The sequence below is a fragment of the Saccostrea cucullata genome, unplaced genomic scaffold (assembly GCF_032062105.1).
Source record: "Saccostrea cucullata isolate Sc308-1 unplaced genomic scaffold, CSIRO_AGI_Scuc_v1 ctg562, whole genome shotgun sequence".
In the NCBI taxonomy this organism is placed as follows: domain Eukaryota; kingdom Metazoa; phylum Mollusca; class Bivalvia; order Ostreida; family Ostreidae; genus Saccostrea; species Saccostrea cuccullata.
In genome coordinates, this window is record NW_026924174.1 from 55,630 (window position 1) to 78,488 (window position 22,859).

At 35.7% G+C, this 22,859-nt stretch overlaps 1 protein-coding gene across 1 annotated transcript in view; it reads left to right on the plus strand.

Annotated features, from left to right (window-relative positions):
• The window catches only part of LOC134265914 (serine-protein kinase ATM-like), a gene marked incomplete at its 3' end in the record, with an annotated part of 201,307 nt that overhangs the window by 37,059 nt on the left and 141,389 nt on the right, over positions 1–22,859 (plus strand). Inside the window, exons 7-9 of the mRNA XM_062748129.1 lie at positions 4,970–5,930; positions 6,058–6,241; positions 8,520–8,737. Coding sequence (XP_062604113.1) covers positions 4,970–5,930; positions 6,058–6,241; positions 8,520–8,737 — 1,363 coding nt within the window. The remainder of the gene's footprint in view (positions 1–4,969; positions 5,931–6,057; positions 6,242–8,519; positions 8,738–22,859) is intronic.

Genomic DNA, 22,859 nt, shown 5'->3' on the forward strand with positions numbered 1-22,859 from the left:
GAAAAATCTTTAAAAATCTTCTCAAGAACCACAGGGCCAGGAAAGATGAAACTCATGTGGAATCATCCTCAGATAGTGTAGATTCAAGTTTGCTCAAATCATGACCCCCCGGGGGTAGGGTGGGGCCAAAATGGCCGACCAAAAATTCTCATAGGAATATATAGGGAAACCTTTTAAAATCTTCTTTTCAAGTACTTCAAAGCAGTGATTAGTAATATTTATGTAGAATTATCCTCAGGTAGTGTAGATTCTAGTTCGTCCAAATCATGATGTGTGCTTTTTAGGTCACCTGAGTAAACTCAGGTGACCTATTGCTATCTGTTTTTGTCCGTCGTCGTCCGTCGTGCGGTGTGCGTCGTGCGTTAACATTTAAACATTTTCAGCTTCTTCTCTGAAACCACTGAACCAATTTCAACCAATTTTGGCATAGAGCATCTATGGGTGAAGGGGAACAAAAATTGTGAATTTCGTGGTCCCAGCCCCCCTGGGGCCTGGGGGGTGGGGCAAAAACCACTAAAATTAGTGCAATCTTTAAAAATCTTCTTCTTTACTCCTGGACATCAAGCAGTCAAACTGTTGGTATGATTGTAATCAGCATTGAGTCCTCTACCAAAATTGTGAAATTCATGGCCCCAGGGTCAGGGGTTCTGGTGTTAGGGCGGGGCTCTATTGATTATATAGTGAAAATGCATTAATTCTTTGAAAATCTTCTTCTCTGCTCTTGGGAATTTAATAAACAAATTAAGTTCTTAGTTATGATAAGCAAGAGTGGCTCTACCAAAATTATGAATTTTATGGCCCCAGGGTCAGGGGTTCTGGTGTTAGGGCGGGGCTCTATTGATTATATAGTGAAAATGCATTAAATCTTTGAAAATCTTCTTCTCTGCTCCTAGGTATTAAATAAACTAACTATGTAAATAGTTATGATGAGCAAGAGTGCCTCTACCAAAATTGTGAAATTCATGGCCCCAGGGCCAGGGGTTCTGGTGTTAGGGCGGGGCTCTATTGATTATATGGTGAAAATGCATGAAATATTTGAAAATCTTCTCTGCTCCTAGGTTTTAAATAAACTAATTAAGTACATAGTTATGTTCAGCAAGAGTGCCTCTACCAAAATTGTGAATTTTATGGCCCCAGGGTCAGGGGTTCTGGTGTTAGGGCGGGGCACTTTAATGATTATATGGTGAAAATACAGTACATCTATGAAAATCTTTTTCTCTACTCCTGGGTAATAAGCAGATGAACTATTTACATAGTTATGAATTGGGCTCTTCTTCCAGAATTGTGAATTTCAAGGCCCCCTGGGTCAGGGATACCAAAATGGGGAGGGGGGGGGCTCTACTTATATACTGAAAATGAATTGTTTGAAATCTGATCCTTGGTATTAATCAAACATTTTTGATAAGCAAGTGTGCCTTTTCAAAAATTGTGCAATGTGTAGACCTAGGGTCAGGGGTTCATGTGTGGTAGGAGCACTCCTGATTATTGCTGAATATTACTGATTAGTTGACATACTTTTTTGTTCCCCTACCCTGCTTATCGGTATTAAGTAAACAAACTTAACAATTGCTAAGTATAGTTATGATTAGCAATGGTGCCTCTTTCAAAATTGTGAATGCCATAGCATCTAGCTTAAAACATGAACCAAATTCAATCATTTGAAAGTTGTTGCATGATGCTCAGGTGACCTATAAGGCCCATGGGCCTCTTGTTCCTAGCTGATGTGGTCAGGTGAGCGCTGTGGCCCCTGGGCCTCTTGTTGAAAATTTGTATACTTATTATTGACCATATGAAGGTGTGCACCTGGAATTTTCAACTTTATTTGTTCATTTTTCTGCATTTTACACGTTTTATTTTTTATTCAATTGACAAGTTCATTTTGGGTTCATGTATAAAGTTTGAGACATAGAATCTAGAATATCTGTACAAAAATGTGAACTACAGCTTAAAACTACTCATTAAAACTAAAAAAAAGACATCATCAAGTGTTAAAAACAGTTTTTACACTGCACAGAAGATAATGTAATTTCATTTGTCTTTTGGGAATAATGACTGGACATGCATCCAGTTAAAGATGAATTAATGAGTTAGGTGTAGGAAGTTGTTAAAGGCATCTCTTATCAAACATGATATCAGTCTATATCTCTTGGGAATTCGGCTGCTGGCACAAGAATTAAAGATCTCTCGTCTCTAATTCTCTTAATTGTAATTTATTGTCTGTCAAAGCACTTCATTACTGGATGACCAGCACTATATTTTCAAAATGGATTTAATATAAAGTTATTAAGAATAATTTGATTTTGTATAATATGATTTTTTTTCTTTCAACTATCAGTTTGCAGAGTGTTATGACATATTATTGCAATAAATATATTTTCAAATAAATACAGAAATAAAAAAAATGTTACAATGGAATAACAATGTATTAATATTGATATTTTATTTGGTTGCACCTTTGTTTCATTCATTAAGAAAAATAATGAGCAATTATATATTTTCACTGCAAAGTTTTGTTAGGAAATTGTGAACACCTCTAGATCCATAATGTATTTGTGAATTGGCACCTTCTCTGAAAAACCCAGCGGGGGGTATTTGTCCCTATTGGACTGTTCTATTTCAAATCATAACCAATCAGAAGAATAAAGGAGCCATTAAAGTGGATCAATACAAAGGAAAATACAGGCTACATCAATAAAAAAATTTCATCTTATGAACAGCAAAGCCAGTATGTGTCTTATTTCCAAAGGCATCCTAAGGAAGTGTAGATTTAAGTGTGTTCAAATACCCCTCCCCCTCCCCGCCCCCTCCACCGAATCCACTCATATTTAAACTTTTCAATACTAAACTGATGTTTGCTGTTACCTGGCCACTTCCTCAGGTGAGCGATGTGGCCCCTGGGCCCCTTGTTCAGACTAGCAAGCTACAGATCTGCATCTATACACTACACAGCCATTAAACATGGAAATGAGATACAGTTATTTGGACATTAGTATGCATAATGCAAATGAATACATCTGAATTTTGAAAGGAAATTGAAAGCGAGGCAATGCTGTTAACTTGTCAACTTGCACTGATGGCTGTAATTCTCTGACAAAAGTGTCCAAATATCTGTCAAAAACTTTATTGGACCTTGAAAAAAAAAACACTGGACAGACCTCTGGGACTTCAAAAATGACAAAATTAGAAAGAACATGGTCCACTTTTTAAAAATTCCCAGTTTTTAAAAAGACCTACATAATACTATTTGTCCTCCGTCTGTAAACTTCACATTTTGTACTATTTTTCCTCCGTCTGTAAACTTCACATTTTGAGCCGAAGGCTCAAGTGAGCTTTTCTGATCAAAATTTGTCCGTTGTCAGTCGTCGTCGTTGTCGTCGGCGGCTGCGTAAACTTTTCACATTTTCGTCTTCTTCTCAAGAACCACTGGGCCAATTTCAACCAAACTTGCCACAAAGTATCCTTAGGTAAAGGGGATTCAGGTTTGTTCAAATGAAGGGCCAAGCCCTTTTCCAATTAGTGAAAAATTAATGGCATTTTTCAAAAATCTTCTCAAGAACCACTGGGCCAGGAAAGATGAAACTCATGTGGAAGCATCCTCAGGTAGTGTAGATTCAAGTTTGGTCAAATCATGACCCCTGGGGGTAGGGTGGGGCCACAATGGCCGATCAAAGTTTTACATAGGAGTATATAGGGAAAATCTGTAAAAATCTTCTTCTCAAGAACCACAGGGCCAGGAAAGATAAAACTCATGTGGAAGCATCCTCAGGTAGTGTGGATTCAGGTTTGTTCAAATCATGACCCCCAGGGGTAGGGTGGGGCCATAATGGCCGATCAAAGTTTTACATATAAGTATATAGGGAAAATCTTTAAAAATCTTCTTCAGAATCTTAACATGCTTAAGAAGCACTGGGCCAGGAAAGATGAAACTTATGTGAAATCATCCTCAAGTTGTGTAGATTCAAGTTTGTTCAAGTCATGACCCCTGGGGGTTGGGGGGGGGGGCAAAATGGCTGATCAAAGTTCTACATAGAACTAGATAGGGAAATCTTTCAAAATCGTCTTCTCAAGTACTTCAAAGCTATGATTAGTGATATTTATGTGGAATCATCCTCAGGTAGTGTAAATTCTAGTTTGTTCAAATCATAACCCCCAGGGATAGGGTGGGCCACAGTGGGGGATCCAAGTTTTACATTAAAATATATATATAAAAAAATCTTCCAAAGAATAGCAAAGCTATGATTAGTAATACTAGTATTTATATGGAAGCATTTTCGGGTGGACCAGGTGTAGAATTAAATTTGTTCAAATCATAACCCCCAAGGGTAGGGTGGGGCTACAATGGTGGATCAAAGTTTTACATAGAAAAATAAAGGAAAAAATCCCAAGAACAGAAAAGCTATGTTTAGTCATATTGACAGTTAAGCATCCTCATGTATTGAAGATTTAAATTTATTCAAATCATGGCCCTTTGGGGTAGGAAGGGAAACAATGGGAATCAAATTCAAATTATTATGAAGTTATATATAGGAAGAAAATGTTTTTGAAAAATCTTTTTATTAAGAACAGCAAAGTCATATGCTGTATTAATATGAAGACGATCTCAAGTAGTATTAAAATTCCCCCCCCCCCCCCCCTTCAGTGAACTTCTGAGTTCTGATCTGATTTGTGCTTTTTCCTAGCCGATTTTCTCAGGTGAGCGATGTGGCCCCTGGGCCTCTTGTTTTAAATTCTTCTCAACCACCAGACCAATTTTAACCAAACTTGCACAAAGCATCCTTGGGTAAAAGGGAGTTCAAATGGTTAAAATGAAGTCCCAAGTCCCCTTCCAAGGGGAGATAAGAAGAAAAGACAAAAAGCCCTATGTTGACCAAGATGAAAATAGGGTGGGATATCATTAAAAAATCTTATTAAGAGAGCTTAGAATAATAGAGAATGATAAATTATATTATGTTTTTTTGTAATGTGTCAGGTGTGTGAGTGTTCATCAGGCAGATGACAGTGCTTATCAGCTGCTGACAAGTATGGCACAACAGGGACTAGATATAGATCAGGACATGTGGAGCCTCTTTATTCCTAGTGTGACTCAACCCAGTCCAAGAGCAGTGCAGTTTCTGATAACATATCTGACCCGAAACAAAATCCCTGAACACTTCAAAAGTCATCTGTCTTCCTTTCTAGCTCAGACACCAGACAGTGATGACAAGAATCATCCTTTGAGAAAGCAATTGTTGGGTTGGCTCTTTCCAGGAAGAAGTCAGTATGGAGCTATTTCAGCAGATATTCTGGATGAAAATAAGGCAGACCCCAGTGATATTGGGCACCTATTTGCTTTGCTACTTTTTAAAAATCAAAGTGATGTGCCAAATTACTTTCACATGGAACCAGACACTGATGATGCTTTCTATACAAGCCTTGAAAAAATGTATTTACTGTCATCAAACAGATTTGAAATCGAGAATTTCAAAGATAAAACAGGAACAGAATTCGTTGATTCTTGTTTTGAATGCAATTTTTTGTATGATCTTTTTAATCATATTTTGAACCTTTTGAAGGATGAAGCAACAGCTTTGAGTGATGTGATTGACTGTGATTTGAAACATTTAGAATATCTCAGTTGGTACATCTGTGCAGTAGCCAATATTGTTCGATGGATAGTGAAGTACTGTGCTGGACAAAAAGGTTTAATGGCAGAGAAGTCAGAATTGACTAACTGTATCAAAGTAATGCTCAGGATGTTTGGAAAAAATGTCAAAATTTTAACTTTGTCTCAAAATTCTTCATTATCTTTGAGAATTCTTAGAAATTTTCAGAATACTTTGATGTTGGAGAATGATGTTAAGTCAAGCAAAAAGTATTGTGAAGCAATGAAATTGCAGTCTTTGGTACCAGCATGTATCATTGAAAATTTCACTAGTGTTCTAGAAGAAAAGGTACACGTTTAATATGTACTAGTACATTATTAACACATTTTGTTCATAACTTCTCTCTGTATTTTATGATGTGAACATTGTAATATCCTATTGAACGACAAACTTAATCTTTATTTTCTCTTCTAAGAGAAAAAGCTCAGATGGAGTCCAGAGAGTAAGAGCTGACATGTCGCGTGTCATACAGGGAGCTGACGAATTTGATGATTTTGACATGGAAATTAAGACACCAAATGATGAGAAGGGTGATGATTTAATGGAAGATAACTTTGCTGAATCCCAGGAATCTGATGTAACAGGAAGTGATGGAACTGGTGAGTTGCAATTTAGGATTCACAATGTTTATAACTTCTGTCATGCACTCTCAGCATCAGGGATAGCAGAACTCTCAAGTGAGCTTTTCTGATCACATTTTGTCCATCATCTGTCCATCCATCTGTCTGTCTGTCTGTAAACTTTTCACATTTTCAACATCTTCTCAATAACCACTGGGCCAATTTTGACCAAACTTTGTACAAAGCATCCTTGGGTGAAGGGAAATTTAAATTATGAAATTGAAGGTCCACGTCCCCACAAAAGGGGAGATAATCAAGAAAAGACAAAAATAGGGTAGGGTTAGTAAAAAATCATCTTCTCTAGAACCACTGGTCCAGAAAAGCTGAAACTTATGTGGAAGCATCCAGGGATAGTGTAAATTCTAAATTGTTCAAATTATGACCCCTGGGGGTTGGGGACCACAATAGGGAATCCAAGTTTTACATAGAAATATATCGGAAAAATCTTTTAAAATCTTCTCAAGAACCACTGAGTCAGAAAAGCCGAAACTATGTGGAAGCATCCTGGGGAAGTGTAGATTCTAAATTGTTCAAATCATGACCCTCAGGGGTTGGGTGGAGCCACAATAGGGAATCCAAGTTTTTACATAGAAATATATAGGAAAAATCTTTAAAAATATTCTTCTCACAAACCACAGGGCCAGAAAAGCTGAAACTTATGTGGAAGCATACTTGGGTAGTGTAAATTCTAAATTGTTCAAATAATGACCCCTTGGGGTAGGGCTGGGTCGCAATGGAGAATCCAAATTTTTATATAGAAGTATATAGGAAAAGTATTTGTAAGTCTTCTTCTCAAGAACCATTGGGCAAGAAAAGCTGAAACTTATGTGAAAGCATCTTGGGGCAGTGTAGACTCTTAATTGTTAAAATCATGACCCCCCGGGGTAGGGCAGGGCCACAATAGGGAATCGAAGTTTTACATAGAAATACATAGGAATAATCTTTAAAAATCTTCCTCTCAAGAACCAGTTGGCGAGGATAGCTGAAACATATGTGAAATCATCCTGGGGTAGTGTAGATTTTAAATTGTTAAAATCATGACCCCTGGGGGTAGGGCAGGGCCACAATAGGGAATTCAATTTTTATATAGAAATATATAGGAAAAATCTTCTTCTCAAGGACCAGTGGGCCAGGAAAGCTGAAACTTGTTATCCATTTCCATGTAAATGCAATAAACAGATATATTTTTGGCATCTGTTAATTGTCAGTCTCCCGTAATATTGCTGTATGATCAGGAACACCTGGGTTGATAGACCATCTAATTGCTCAATTGACACCTACCTGACGATCGTGGTATCTGTCAGCCATTGTTGTAACTCACTCAAGTGTAACGACAGGTTATTCCCCTTTGATAAAATACTATTGAATAAAAAAAAAAAAATGGCGGCTAATTTTTTTCTGGTTAAATTTTTTTAAAAAGCGGAAGATTTTATTCTTTCACGGAAGGGATAGAAGGGGATTGAAAAAATCGGGAGATTTTGACTCCCGCTGGAAGGATCACATGTATGTGGCTCATGGGCCTCTTGTTCATGTTTTTGGCAATGCCGAACATGCATACATAATGTGAACTGTAATTCGTTGTTTTGCATTGCAACTCTCTGAAGCAGCCAATCAAATGAACCACGCATATTTAATAACATATGACTTTTTTCAGCGAGTTTGCCCACAGTGATAAGTAAAGACAAGATCACCTGTGGGTTTCCGACAATGATGAAGTATGCCCTTACCATTCAAAAGTTGTGGCCGAGGTTAAAATTTTATAAAAAGTACATTAATCTTCAGGGTCAAAAGGTAAAAATTATTGGTATTCAATGGAAGGTCTTGTCATAAAGTAACATATATAAAATATGAAAGTCCTAGTGTCTAGGGGCCACAATAAGGAATCCAAGTTTTACATTGAAATATTTAGGAAACATCTTTGAAAATATTGGACCAGAAAAGTTGAAACTTATGTGGAAGCATCCTGATGAGGTAGTGTAAATTCTAAAATGTCCAAATCATGACCCCTTGGTTTAGATTGGGGTCACAATAGGAATAACCAGGGGTGTTTGGTTTTGAAGAACATAGCCAAAGTTACTCAAGTGAAGGATATGGCCCATGGGCCTCTTGTTAAGGATTAGGTTATGATAAAATGAAATACATGCATTAGTGATGCTTAGGATTTGCTAGTAGAAATTAGCCTTAAGCTTTATGACTGTCAGATGACTTCTTAAGAAACAAATTATTCTATATTCTGCATCATGATTGTTTTTCACAGACATGAAATTTATTCTGGATGACAGTCAACTAACTGACACACAACAATTTCACATTGAATTGACCAGAACATTGTGCTGCTGGTGTTCCTTAGACAGTCCAGAATACAGTAGAGTCCAAGCAGGATTAATGATGGAGGTGGAGCTGTCAACTGTTAAATCAAAACTCATCAAAATTATGGAATTGGTGGATGACTACAAGTCTTTTGATTTATTGCAAGTTAGTTTATATTGAAATACTAATAATGTATTAATAATCTAAAAAAGTCTGGTTCACTTTACACTTTAAATATATAATCTTTATATATAATCAGTCAAACTTGTCAAAATTTATGTTATCTTATAGAAAAATTCTGGAGATCTAGCCATTTTCACCAATACAGATTATAAGCTTATCTGAATTGAAAGTTCAAGTTTCAAATGAGCTTATAACATTTTGTCTGTTACAGTAGTGTGTCTGTAACCTTTCACTTTTTCAAGTTCTTCTCCAGAACCACTAGGTCAATTTTAACCAAGCTTGCCAAATAGCATTCTTGGCTGAGGGCTATTCCAGAAAAAAATGTATGGGGGGGTTGGACGGCAGTTCATATATTTTTGTATGGGTAATGGGGACTGTAGCAATTAAATTTGTATGGGTGGTTGTCCTCATCCGATATATTTTTAGATGGGTGGTTGCACTTACCCTCACAAATAATCAACTGCAAAGAACTTTCTTTCATTTCATTTTGTATAAACCGGTAAATATTGATATTTATTTTAAAAAAATAATAAACTCGTCCTGAACAGTTGTAAAACTGTGTTTACATTGAAAGTGAAAGTAGAATCGAACAAACCGGAAGCAAGGGCAGATAATTATAAAAGCATGTGGTGTCATGACTGTAATGACAGTGGAGGATTGGGACACGGATTCTTTGTGTTCTGGACCCTGGCTGTGTTCAAGTTTCTTTCCAGCAGTTTAATAAAACGTGATTATATTAGTAAATTAAATGATATGACAAATAATCAAAGAGATCGTTTTCTTTTAAACCGAAAGAAAAAAAAAACGTATCTGATAATGAACATTCAAGAGCATTGTTATGAACTTTGCAAGTCGAATATTTTACTTTATACCAAATACGGAGTCAAATGATGTTGATATATGAGTTTGTAACAATATAATATGTCAATTACATACCAGTCCTTAACCTGTTGGGTGTTATCTCGAATATATTTTTAACTCATTAATACAAAAGAATTTTTTTTTAAATATTTCAAGAAACAAGTACCTTTGGTTGTTTCTTGTAGGTGGGATCAACACTTCGTTGTTTTTTTTAAAATATTTCTCTCTATCATAGACAATGCCCTACATAACTTTAGTGCCCCCCCCCCCCCCCCCCCCCAAAAAAAAAAAAAGAGAAATGAAAAAAAAAATTAACATGCAACTCTTAAGGATTGGCTTTAATTCACAATATTCATTTCAATTAATTATAGGAATATAATATCTACTAGTGCATGTTAACATGTCTTGGATTTACTTGAACTTTACAGATTATAAAGTCTAGTGTCAAAACATATATAAAAATCATTATAATTTAAATAAGGCTTTCAGTGGTATGTATGACAGACCTAAATGGTACATTTTTTAACCTATAGGCTATAGCAGGAACCCTGTGGCCTGTTTTTCAAAAGAACTTTGGACTTGAACTAAAGATTTAGTTGAATGTGAAATCTTACAAATCTGTTGTTTCTGTTAAAATGTATATGCATATAAAAAAAAAACTTTCTAAATTCTTTTCAAACAGATTAATATTAACCTTTTTCAAAGTAATGGGGAAAAAAAAGAAAGTTTTGTGCATAACATTTCGATTTTCATCATATTTATTAAGTTTTTTCCTTTTTAAACGAGGTCCTGGTTTGGATAGATCCAAAAAGCGAAAACTCATTTCAAGTCACATAAAGTGCAAATGCTTGAAAAAAGTACCAAAATCCGAACACTCATTTCAAGTCGCATAATTAAAGTGCAAATGCTTGAAAAAAGTACTCAGTCTGGTACATAAAATTTTATTGTATATACCGATATACATAACTGAAAACAAAGATCTTGCAAAAAATTATTTTAATTTAGATGGGTGGTTGTATTTAAAGCATTTTTAATTTGATGGGTGGTGGGGGAGAAAGTAATTAAAAATGTATGGGTGGTGGGGTAAAAATAAAAGTGCCTTCCAACCCCCCCATACATTTTTTTCTGGAATAGCCCTGAAGGGGCTTCAAGTTTTTTTTTTTTCATATGAAAGGCCACATCCTCTTCCAAGGTATACCGTAAATCTGGAAATTTTTGCTGTAGATAAATTTTTAGCAAATTTGCGAGTTCTTAGCATTCGCAAAAATATTTTTCTTAAAAATAAATTACCTATAAGGAAATGTTAACAAAGCAGTGGTCATTCGCAAAATTTTGAAACGTAAAAATTAATCAACAGCATTTTGACCCGAATTCGCAAAATAAAATCGACGTAAAAATTTCCAGATTTACGGTATTAAATTTTGTTTAAAACATGACCCCTAGGGTATAGGGTGGAACCACAGTGGATAATCAAACACACATGTATAGGAAAAATCTTTAAAAATTTTCTCCAGAATAGCAAAGTCATGATTGATCATATTTATATGGTAGAATCCTCAGGTAGTGTAGTTTTAAGTTTGCTCAAATCATGACCTCTGGGGATAGGGTGAGGCAATCATGGATGTTAAAATTTTTACATAGGAAAATATAGGAAAAATCTTTTTAAAAAATCATCTCAAGAATAGAAAAGCCATAATTGATCATATTTTTATGGAAGCATCCTCAGGTAGTGAAGATTCAAATTTCTTCATATCTTGACCCCTGGGGATAGGGTGATGCCACAATAGACGAACAGTTTTACATAGAAATATATTTGAATTTATACACAACATGACAAAAAGTAAAGGTTTAGATTTATTAAAATGAACACATCACATAATAAATCAAAAAACACTATGTACAAAACAAGGTTTGGGTACAAAATAAATTAAAAACAAAAACTGTTATAAAAATACGTTACAGAAAACTTCGGCATCTTGGGGGCTGCTCTCTTATTTAACTACATAGATTAAAATATATAACCTGGGGGGAGCCCAGCAGGTTATCAGTTGGTATCCCAGAACCTGGGGGGAGCCCAGCAGGTTCCAAATTAAAATTACCTGGGGGGAGCCCAGCAGGCAATCATCGATACCGAACAAAGCAATATTTTTTGGTTGAAGTCAATCAACCTGGGGGGAGCCCAGCAGGTTGATAATAATATAAGTACCTGGGGGGAGCCCGGCAGGTTACTAAATGTGAACTTAAAGCATGGTACTAATACAGTAGGTATTTCAATCAACCTGGGGGGAGCCCAGCAGGTTGATAATAATTCAAGTAGTTGAAGTACCTGGGGGGAGTCCAGCAGGTTACTAAATGTGAATTTAAAGCATGGTAAAAATACAGTAGGTATTTTGTGTGTTGAGTACACAATTTGTAATATTTAATAATAAAGCTTTAATGAGCATTTCGCTTATTTGAATTGGGGGTAGAAAAATTCGAAATACCTGGGAATTTTAATGTCCAAATTGAATGAGTTTTAAATGTTAAAAAGAGTGAGAGCCCCCAAAGAAATAGATGCCAAAACCAATACAATACTTTAGAAAAACAATACAGATCTACCAAGTGGAAAAATTTTACAAACTAAGTTCTGTTCCCACAACACATTTTCTTTTGTGCTTCTGTAAGCACTTTTTCATCAGTTCTTATGTACCTAACATAACAATTTGATGACCAGCGCCCTAGAGTTTGTATAAGATGGTCTTCTATACCGGCTTCTGCTGCAGAAGTAGCAGCACCTATTCCAAATGAATGTCCACAATATTTAGTGTCATCATAGCCTAACACAGCCATTACATGTCTTAAATAAGATACCAATTGATTTCTCAACAAAGGTGAACCATCAGCATCAACAAACAGAGGTGAGTTTGGTTGAGCGCCTTGTGAAATACGTAGCTGGCAGTATTCATGCATAATATCTACAGGTTTGGTGTGATCATTGTTAAAAACATGAATAAAGACACCTTGACGAAAAGGGTCAGTTTTTGAACATTTCAAGTACAAAGTATACGACAAAGTATCTTCCTTCTCTATAACATCTTTCATACTAAGAAAATCATTGTCTACATTTCTACTCTTTACAGTAAACTCTCCACAACGGAGAAATCCAAAAAATGCCATGAGAGAACAACATGATAGCATAAGTTCTACGAATGGTGAAAAAATTGAGCCATTCAACTATTAAGCATTTGACATAATATTTGATACGTAACAGGAAATCTTTTAGGTTTTGAAACACTAGATTGAAGTCTTTTAATGCCACGTAAAATGCAGTCTAGTCTTTCATGTTGCTTTAACCCATTTTGCTCTGAAACCAACTGAGAGCATCTTATCAGTATATCGGAGAGCTGTGCTGCCAGCAGCTGTGATAAGCCCAGATGTTGGAGGCATGTTGATAATTGGCTAATACCTATCTTGTTACACTGCCTATGTATATAAAAGTATATATATTTCCAGACAGACAATTAAATTGTCTACATGATGATATAAGTTTTTCCCATCATTATTATTATTTACTCTCATAAATCCTTGTTGAAAGTTGGTGATGATGAAGAAAAAGAAAATAAATTTTTACTTCTTTTTAATTAGATGCATAATTACTCATTTAAAGTGAATGTAAACAACATGGTTTTTTGCAATATTTTTATACAGTAAAACACGGTTATTCAATTCACTTTATTGACAATTACCATGTCGGCATACAGTCATGAACATGAATAACATAACATAAATTAACACAATTAATACAAGCATATACAAAGTGAGAAATATGAGGTGAACAAAATTGTGTATTTCTCAATATTAATATTCATTTTTGACTTTCTTTTCTGATGTCAAAGCACTTTTTCAAGAAACAACATATCCTTCTAGCAGTTGAAATATTTGTAGGATTGACAATTTTTCTAATGGGGTTATCACTAGTATATGTGTTTACATTAAATATATCATTATAATTGCATCTATATTGATCATACTTTGGACAATAAAGAACAAAATGTTTTTCGTCTTCAACAAACAATTTACATGAGTAACATGAACGTTTTTCTCTAGGAATAGGGGGTTTACAGTATCTACCCGTTTCAATATATAGTGGATGGGCACTGATCCTTAATTTTGTTAATAAAGATCTACAACTTTTCTTCAGGGGTAGTTTTAAATAACTTTGCAGTTTGTATTCATCTTGATTCACAATTTTGCTATAAAATGCTAACTTTCCAGAGTCTGATTTGCTAACTTTTTCCAGTTGTTCATATATCTTGTTTTGGTAATGCTCTTGTAATTTGTTTTTCAAAGTTATGTGAGATATTTCCAAAGAACTAATATTTAATTTTTGTAGTAATGAAGACAGTTTCTTTTGCCAAGATATTTTAGATACAAGATTTTTGTCTTCTTTAAATGCAGATATCACTAAATAATTGTTATAATCATGGTTGCATTCCATTTCCTTCAGTCTCATATAATATTTTAACATATATTCATAACATAAATAGTACAAAGGAAAACGACCCAACTCACATAAAACAGCAAGATTTGATGCCTTTCTGTGTACCCCTAGTATATCTTTAAATATCAAGTGCTGTGTTTTTTCAAAAGGAAACTGGTCTGAAGACATTAAATCACATTTAAAGTCAGTTATCCATATTTCAGATCCATATGTTACAATTGGTATTATCATTGACTGATATAATTTCAACATAATTTCAGCAGAAAAATTAACATTTGCAGGAAAATTTGATTTAATAGCGTAATATGCTTTTCTAGCACGTTCTGATAGCTGTTCAGCAGCAAATTTCATTTTCCCATCAGATCTAAATATATATAAATATATATATATAAATATAGCGAAGTCCTGGGGACCAGTGAATTTAATTCGCTATATCCGTAATTCGTTATATCAGTATAACGAATTCGTATAATCATATATAGCGAATTCGCAATATGCATGTTTCCCCTCAAGTATTACTACCAAACATGTTAGTGAAGCAAATATTACAAAACATACCTTAGATAGCTAAGGTTTTGTTATGAATTGAATTTTATATACAAAAGCTAAAAGAAAATAAAGTCAGTTCAACCTATCAAATTTTGAGATCTTTGAAAGTTCGTTATAAAAGATGTAAATTTCATTATTTTTAACCTCAATGGGACTCAAAATCAGTTCGCTATATCCGTAAATTCGATATATTAGACTTCGTTATAACCGTAAAATTTTACAAAGATTGTTAAGAATTTTGCCGGGGACCTAGAACGACTTCGCTATATCCGTGAATTCGCTATATCCGTGTTCGTACTAAACGTGTTTTACTGTACAATTATATTTCATCTTTCAGGTAGAGTTTACAGAACAAAAGTAGATGAAACTAGTGTTAATTGTAACGGGGACCGTTACAGATGTTCCCCAAACGCTCCCCAACTCCCTTTTTGTACCTAATTCCTGTAAGACTTTTTAAAAATATGCTCAGTATTAAAGGATTTATTTCATCATATAATTATTAAAACTACAATGATATCAACTATATGTCATTAATGCATTGTACGTGCAAGCAAGTGCATGCACATGCAAGATGATCGTGGCATGTTGTCTAAACCATTAACGTATCTATATTTTTGTAAGAATCAATAAAAAATCTTTAAAATATATATGCTACTGTTTCTTAAGTATATTGGTCATTTTGCGTACTTCGCAAGCGCACGTGCATGCATGCATGTTCGTGCATTCAATTTTAATAGTACCAAAATGTAGGAATCAATAATACCTAATCATACTCTAAATTTCATCCCGTTTTGTTGAAAACTAAGAAAGTTATAGGCATTCCGAGTTTCAGCCAATCAGATTGCAGCACACATGCATGCGCATGCTTTCATGCTAATTCTTATATATCATGCTGTAGATCTTTATAATGTATAAGCATGTTGGAAATTTCAAAGAATTCTGTCGAAAAACAAGAAAGATATTGAGACTTTAGTTTCAGCCAATCAGAGAGAAGCGCACGTGCATGCGCATAAGATCTTGCTATTTTGACCATGCCCTCTTGTATATGCTTCTAATATATCCTTATATTATGAGTTTCAAAGCATTTCATAAAAAATTAAAAAGTTACGTCTATATCAATTATATTGGACGTTTGTTGTGTTGCACGTGCGTGCTCTTGGAAGCACACGTGCATGCGCATGCTTTCCTGATAATTCCTATATATCAGGCTGTAGATCTCCCTAATGTATGAATAAGTTCAAAATTTCAAAGTATTCTGTTGAAAAACAAGAAAGATATGGAGACTTTAGTTTCAGCCAATCAGAGCAAAGCACACGTGCATGCGCGTGAGATCTTGCAATTTTGACCATGTCCTCTTGTCTATAATACGTATATATCCTTATATTATGAATTTCAAAACATTTCATCAAAAAATAGAAAAGTTACGGCTATATCCATTATATTAGTCATTTCACGTGTTGCACGTGCGCGCTCTTGCAAGCACGTGCGTGCAAAATGACCTTCGTTCCGCAAATCTACATAACATGCCTAGTGACCCTAAAAAGGTTTCACCTTGATCAAATGTGTAGTTTACAAGATCACTTGCGGAAAAGATTTTCCCAGGAAGAAGAAAAATAATAATAACTAGGGCTAATTTTAACGGGAACCGTTACAGATGTTCCCCAAACGCTCCCCAACTCCCTTTTGGTGCCATACTCCCTTTAAGCTTCATTAAAAACGACAAACTCGATGCATTTTACACTTTAACAACGTTTCCCTGAAGTATACCAAGTATATTCAAATTTTAGCATTTGCACGCGTGCACATGTAAATGCATGTGCGTAATGATCATATTCTCTTGTCTACACTATCTATATACATTAATATAATAAAATGATAAAGCATTTAATCCAAAAGTATTAAAAAATACGCTTCATCAAGTGTATTTTTGATTTTACCCATCTCACGTGCATGCACGTGCATGCATGTGCATGATGACCTTACCTTTTTGTAGGAATCCACTATGTCTATCTATGTTCTAAATCCCATCCTGTTTGGTTGAAAATCAAAGGAGTTATACCTATTTAAAGTTTAAGCCAATCAGATTGCAGCGCACGTGCATGCGCGTGTTTTCATGATACCTGCTATATATTATATTGTAGTACATCCTAATGCATGACTTTGTTTAAAATTTCAAAGCATTTCGTCAAAAAACAAAAGAGATATTGAAATCTTTGTTTCAGCCAATCAGTTTTCAAAAATTTCCTCCACAAAAGGGAAGCGCACGTGCATGCACGTGAGTTCGTGCTAATTTGACCATGTCATATTATCTAGACTATTAATATATCCTTATAGAATGAGTTTCAAAGCATTTCAATAAAAAATGTAAAAGTTATGGCTATAATAAGTATATCAGTCATTTCACTCATTTCACGCGCACACACATGCATGCGTATGCGCACAAAATGACCTTCGTTGTGCACACCTACACTTGACACCTATTAACCCTAAAAAGGTTTTAACTTAGTTGGGTGAACAGTTTCTGAGAACACTCGCGGACAAAAAAAGTACCGGAGAACAAAGAAGAAAAAAAAGAATAATAATAATAATAACTAGAAACAATCTCGTTGCGAGCAACGAGAGGTCTTCCGTCCGATTCTGAAATAAAAAACGAAAAATCTAGCTGAAAAAGTCATAAAAAAATATCGGTCACATGGGGGATCGAACCCGGGTCGCCCGCGTGAAAATCCAACGCGCTAACCATAACGCCATCGGGAACACCGCTTCAAATTTTTTAATGCGAATTTCTCGAGATTGGCTTTATCAATTCAAAAACAAATTACATATTTCGCATCCTATAAAATGTCTCTATTAACACTCTAAAAATCAAAGAAAAATAATAAAAAACAAAAAAAGTTGAAAAATTTGATTTTTTTAATTCGCTTCAGGTAGCGACCGGAAGTACTAACGACACACGAAAAGGACATTCCGCATATCTAGAAGTCATGTCCTATGTTCTCCAACAAGTCTCCAGTTCATATTTTTAGTAGTTCCTTAGATCTCGAACTGACAAAATTTCATTTTAAAATCAGGAAAATGGCCATAACTTGACTTGTTCCAAAATTCTTCCAAATGTAACAATGGCATATAAGAGCGCATCATCCCTGAAAGTTTGATGAAAAACAGAGAAATAGTTCTCGAGATATCGCGTGCACAAAATTTGTCTAAAAAATAAGAATAATAATAATAATAATAATAAGAAACAGTAGAATCACTATGAGGTCTTCCGTGAAGACGGAAGACCTTAACTAGGGCTAATTGTAACGGGAACCGTTACAGATGTTCCCCAAACGCTCCCCAACTTCCTTTTGGTGCTTTATTCCCTGTAAGCTTCATTAAATAAGACAAACGCGATACATTTAAGACTTTAAACAAAGTTTTACCAGAAGTATTCAGTTTCAGCATTGCACGCATGCGCATTTGAATGCATGTGCGTAATGACCATATCATCTTGTAGACACTATTGATATATTTTAATATACTAAATATTACAGCATTTAATCCAAAAATATCTTTAATCTAGTGTATTTAGAATTTTACACATTTCACGTGCACGCACGTGCATGCCTGTGCATGATGACCATTCCCTGTTATAGGAGTCTATAATATTTATCTATGTTCTGAATGCCATGCTGTTTGGTTGAAAACCAAGGGAGTTATAACCATTTAAAGTTTCAGCCAAACAGATTGCAGCGCACGTGCATGCGCGTGATTTGATTAAAATTAATATATATGACATTGTAGGATATCCTAAAGCATGCCTATGTTTTAAATTTCAAAGCATTTCGTCAAAAAACAAAAAAGATATTGAGATTTTTGTTTCAGCCAATCAGAGCGAAGCGCACGTTCATGCACGTGCAAGCATGTTCATGATGACCATACCTTCTTCTAGGAGTCCATTATGTTTGTCTATGTTCTAAATTCCATGCTGTTTGGTTGAAAACAAGGGAGTTATAGCCATATAAAGTTTCAGCCAATCAGATTGCAGCGCACGTGCATGCGCGTGATTTGATGAAAATTTTTATATACCATATTGTAGAAAATCCTAAAGCATGCCTAAGTTTTAAATTTCAAAGCATTTCGTCAAAAAACAGAGAAGATTTTGAGATTTTTGTTTCAGCCAATCAGAGCAAAGCGCACGAGCATGCGCGTGAGTTCGTGCTAATTTGACAGTGTCACCTTATCTACACTATTAATATATCCTCATATAATGAGTTTCAAATCATTTCAGTAAAAAATGTAAAAGTTATAGCTATATTAAGTATATCAGTCATTTCACTCATATCACGCGCACGCACGTGCATGCGTATGCGCGCAAAAAGACCTTCGTTCCGCACACCTACACTACACACCTATTAACCCTAAAAAGGTTTTAGCTCAGTTGGGTGAACAGTTTCTGAGAACACTCGCGGACAAAAAAGTCCGGAGAAGAAATAAGAAGAAAAAAAGAATAATAACTAGAGCCGAGCTCGTTGCAAAGCAACGAGTAGGTCTTCCGTCCTGTTTGACCGGAAGTAACTTTCATTTAAAAAAAATAAAGAGTAATGAAGTCCCAAAATGGTTTAATCCTCCAAATCTATGTTAATTATTGCTAAATTAAGTCATTTTTGGCAACTTCCGGTTTGACCGGAAGTGACGTCGACGGACGGAAAATTAAGATTTAAGCTTCCAGTGACATATGATATCCAAAAACCTGTCAAAAACAGCAAAAATATGCAATTTTTGACTACTTCCGGTTTGACCGGAAGTGACGTCGCCGGACGTATTTTGACGACGCCATTAGATAAAGCTTGATATTTTGAACAACTTTGCTTCTTTGACGTATTAAAAAATCTCAATACTTTTCGAGATATAAAGGAAAAACTTTCGGCCCCTTTTGGCCCTTTATGATAGGGGCCAGTCCCTTATCGTTGATATTTTTCAAAAGATCATGACATTCTTCACAACTTTTGTTCTATATGTCTTTACAAAATATTAACGTGTGAAAAGATGCTGCCAAAAATGTGTGAAATTTTTCTAAATTCCCGATAGGTCTTTTTTCGAGCCATAGCGAGCGCCAACGTGCTGCACTTCCGGAGAATAAGAAAGGTGTGTGTCACATCAGCACATGTTGCTCTATCATCGCTGAAAATCTTACGTTTCTATCTGAAAGCACTTTTGAGAAAAATGCTGGACAATGTGACCCTCTAAAAATCACTAAATCGCGGAAATCTCAAAACCAGAAGTGACGTCATCAAAATAAAAAATTAAATATCAGGTTTGATTGATGTTCCATCAGTCCTGAAAGTTTCATGAAAAACGATTGAGCCGTTTCCGAGAAATCGCGTGCACAAAATCGGTAAGAAAAAAAACAATAATAAAAATAGTGGAAAAGAAACCTAAGAATAACAAGAAGGTCTTCCGCTGAAGACGGAAGACCTTAATAAGAAACAGAGTAAAAACAATATGTTCCCCAACTTCGTTTGGGGAACATAATAATAATAATAAGAAACCGAGTAAAAACAATATGTTCCCAAACTCCGTTTGGGGAACATAATAATAATAATAAGAAACAGAGTAAAAACAATATGTTCCCCAACTTCGTTTGGGGAACATAATAAAACAAAAGTTACAGATATCTATATGTTATCACATACATCTTGAAAAAATACACAATTTCACAAACTGGTTGCTGTTGCATTATGGTCAAAATCTTTAAGTAAATTATAATTATACCAGTTAAAATTGTCATTTGTAGAGAGAACATATTTCATTTAACAATTCTATGAAATATTTTTATTTTGCATATGCCTAATAATTCAAGAAAAGTCCATATTTACCGTATATGGTAAAAACATCAACTTTCACTAATTTAAAGTCCCTATTGTCTGATCATCCTCATGATATGGTTGGATTGGCACTCAAGGTGCACTGGGACATTGCACTGGGTGCATCCAAATTTGGTAACCCCTTTCCCTTGTCCAGGAGTCCCAGACAAAGAACACTCGCGACACACTTTATTTTTCTTGTACAGTTTTTTGATGCTGTGTTCCGTTGCTCTTCCCCCACAGTCAACTTTTGGAGCTTCACGACCAGATCTTGTGTCTCCAATCAGGTTTTCAAAAATTTCCTCCACAAAATCCTGGAATATTGGCCACCTGTCCTTGCTCATTTCCGGATGGGTATCCTTTGCAATGATGTAAGCATTATGTGCGGAAACCATCATCAAATAGAAAAATATGGGCCGCCACCATTTCTTGGATCTGTGGTGAAGCATATAATACCCGATCATTTGATCACACAGGTCGACACCTTTCATATATTTCTGGTAATCAGAAAGAAGACGAGGAACTTCCACAATGGTTTCAGCGGCTGCCCGGCGGGTCACTTGGCCAGTGTGTTGCGGATCATGGAAATTTGACAGGACAAGGACTGGCTTGGTGTCCTTCCAAACACAGAAAGTGAGGCTGTCATTTTGAGCCACTTTGTATGCATGTTTTTCAAGATTGATTTTAGCTGGCAAGAGTTCCTTTGGCAGTCCTTTCCTGTTGGATCGTACGGTACCGCAAGCCAAAATTCTACGGACGTGAAGATCCTGAAGTAATTGAGGACTTGTGTAGAAATTGTCCATATACACATTTAAGTTTGTGCCAAACATATGTGTACACAGATCCATAACCACTCTATGTGCAAGACCTTTTTCTGTATTATTTTCTTTACCCGTGTAAAATCTGGAAAGTGTTCATGTACCCTGTGTCACTTTCTGCCATTGTCCAGATTTTTACGCCCCACTTGATAGGTTTGGCTGGAAGATACTGTCGAAAGGCTAGTCGTCCCTTGAACTTGATCATGCTTTCATCTATAGTAACATTTTCATTTATTATACTTTCATGTTAAATACTAAAATCTGATTGGTTTAGACGCAGTTAACAATCCGTTCGATTACCCTGAGCCTTAGCAACACACGTGACAACGGGTAACACAACGGTAATGCTACATGCGTGGAAATTATGCGCGTACGGTTCACCGTAGAATTCTCAAAACGTCAGTTGCGCGTTTGAAAGAACCGGAATTAACTTGACGTCAATAAAAGCTTGCGTCCGATATAGCTTACTTGAAAACAACAAACGACAGACGATACATGCTTGCGAGTGTAGGAAACATGCTTGCGAGCCAGAAATAACGAAACTTTATATGATAAATGACTCTAATTCGAGTATCAAACAAACAATAAGGAGATTAGTGAACCGGTGAGTGTGAAAGCTTTCTATACATGAACGTAAAGACGATCGACGGTTTTTTTTGCTGACGTCCTAAATCAATAAGACATTCAGTATAATAAAATAAATGGTGCCTGTTTCGGAGGGTAACATTTGAAATTGACACCCCTCGGAAAACCATTGTCAACCTCCGCTGACGCGTCGGTTGACAATGGTTTTCCTTGGGGTGTCAATTTCAAATGTTACCCTCCAAAACAGGCACCATTTATATAGTGGCACATAGAGTTCCTTAAACTTTGTGTTCAGAAATTCAATAAACCACCTGATTTTCCAAAGTTTGTCCGGTTGTTCAGGTTGTTGTTCATTGTTTTGAAGATGTAGGTATCTCCAGATTTGGGTAAATCTATCCCTGGGCATAACTCTGCCAAACTGTGATGTTAACACCCACTTTTTGTGGGTAATCTCATTATTCCCATGGCAAAGCAAAGTCCAATGAATGCTTTCAAATCTGCTTTGGTGACCGGCGTCCATTTTGGGGCATAAGGGGGTGGTGGATTTTTGGTCCGTTCTTGTTCCGCATAGGTGTTAGTTTCCTGGACCAGTTTATCCCACATTTCGTCGGTCCAAATCAGTTCAAAATATTGACCAGTAGAAGCTTCTTCTGGATGCTCTATTGTGGAACCGCCTACCTTTTTGTAGCTTGGACGAACGCGGCCAGTAAAATCCTCGGTCACCCAGCGATTTTGAAACCCGAGGAACTCCCCTTCGTCGCCTGAATCTTCATCGAATATATCTAAAATCCAGTCATCTACATCGCCATGTTGTACTTCTCGCTCTATTCCTCCTAATACGTCTCCAATCCCTTCATTTTCTTCTCCTACATCGTCATTATCTGCCTCAATATCACTTCCATCACTGAACTCCGCATCTCTCGTCGCCATTTTGTTTGCATTCGTAGTTTTCAAGCTTCGGTTTC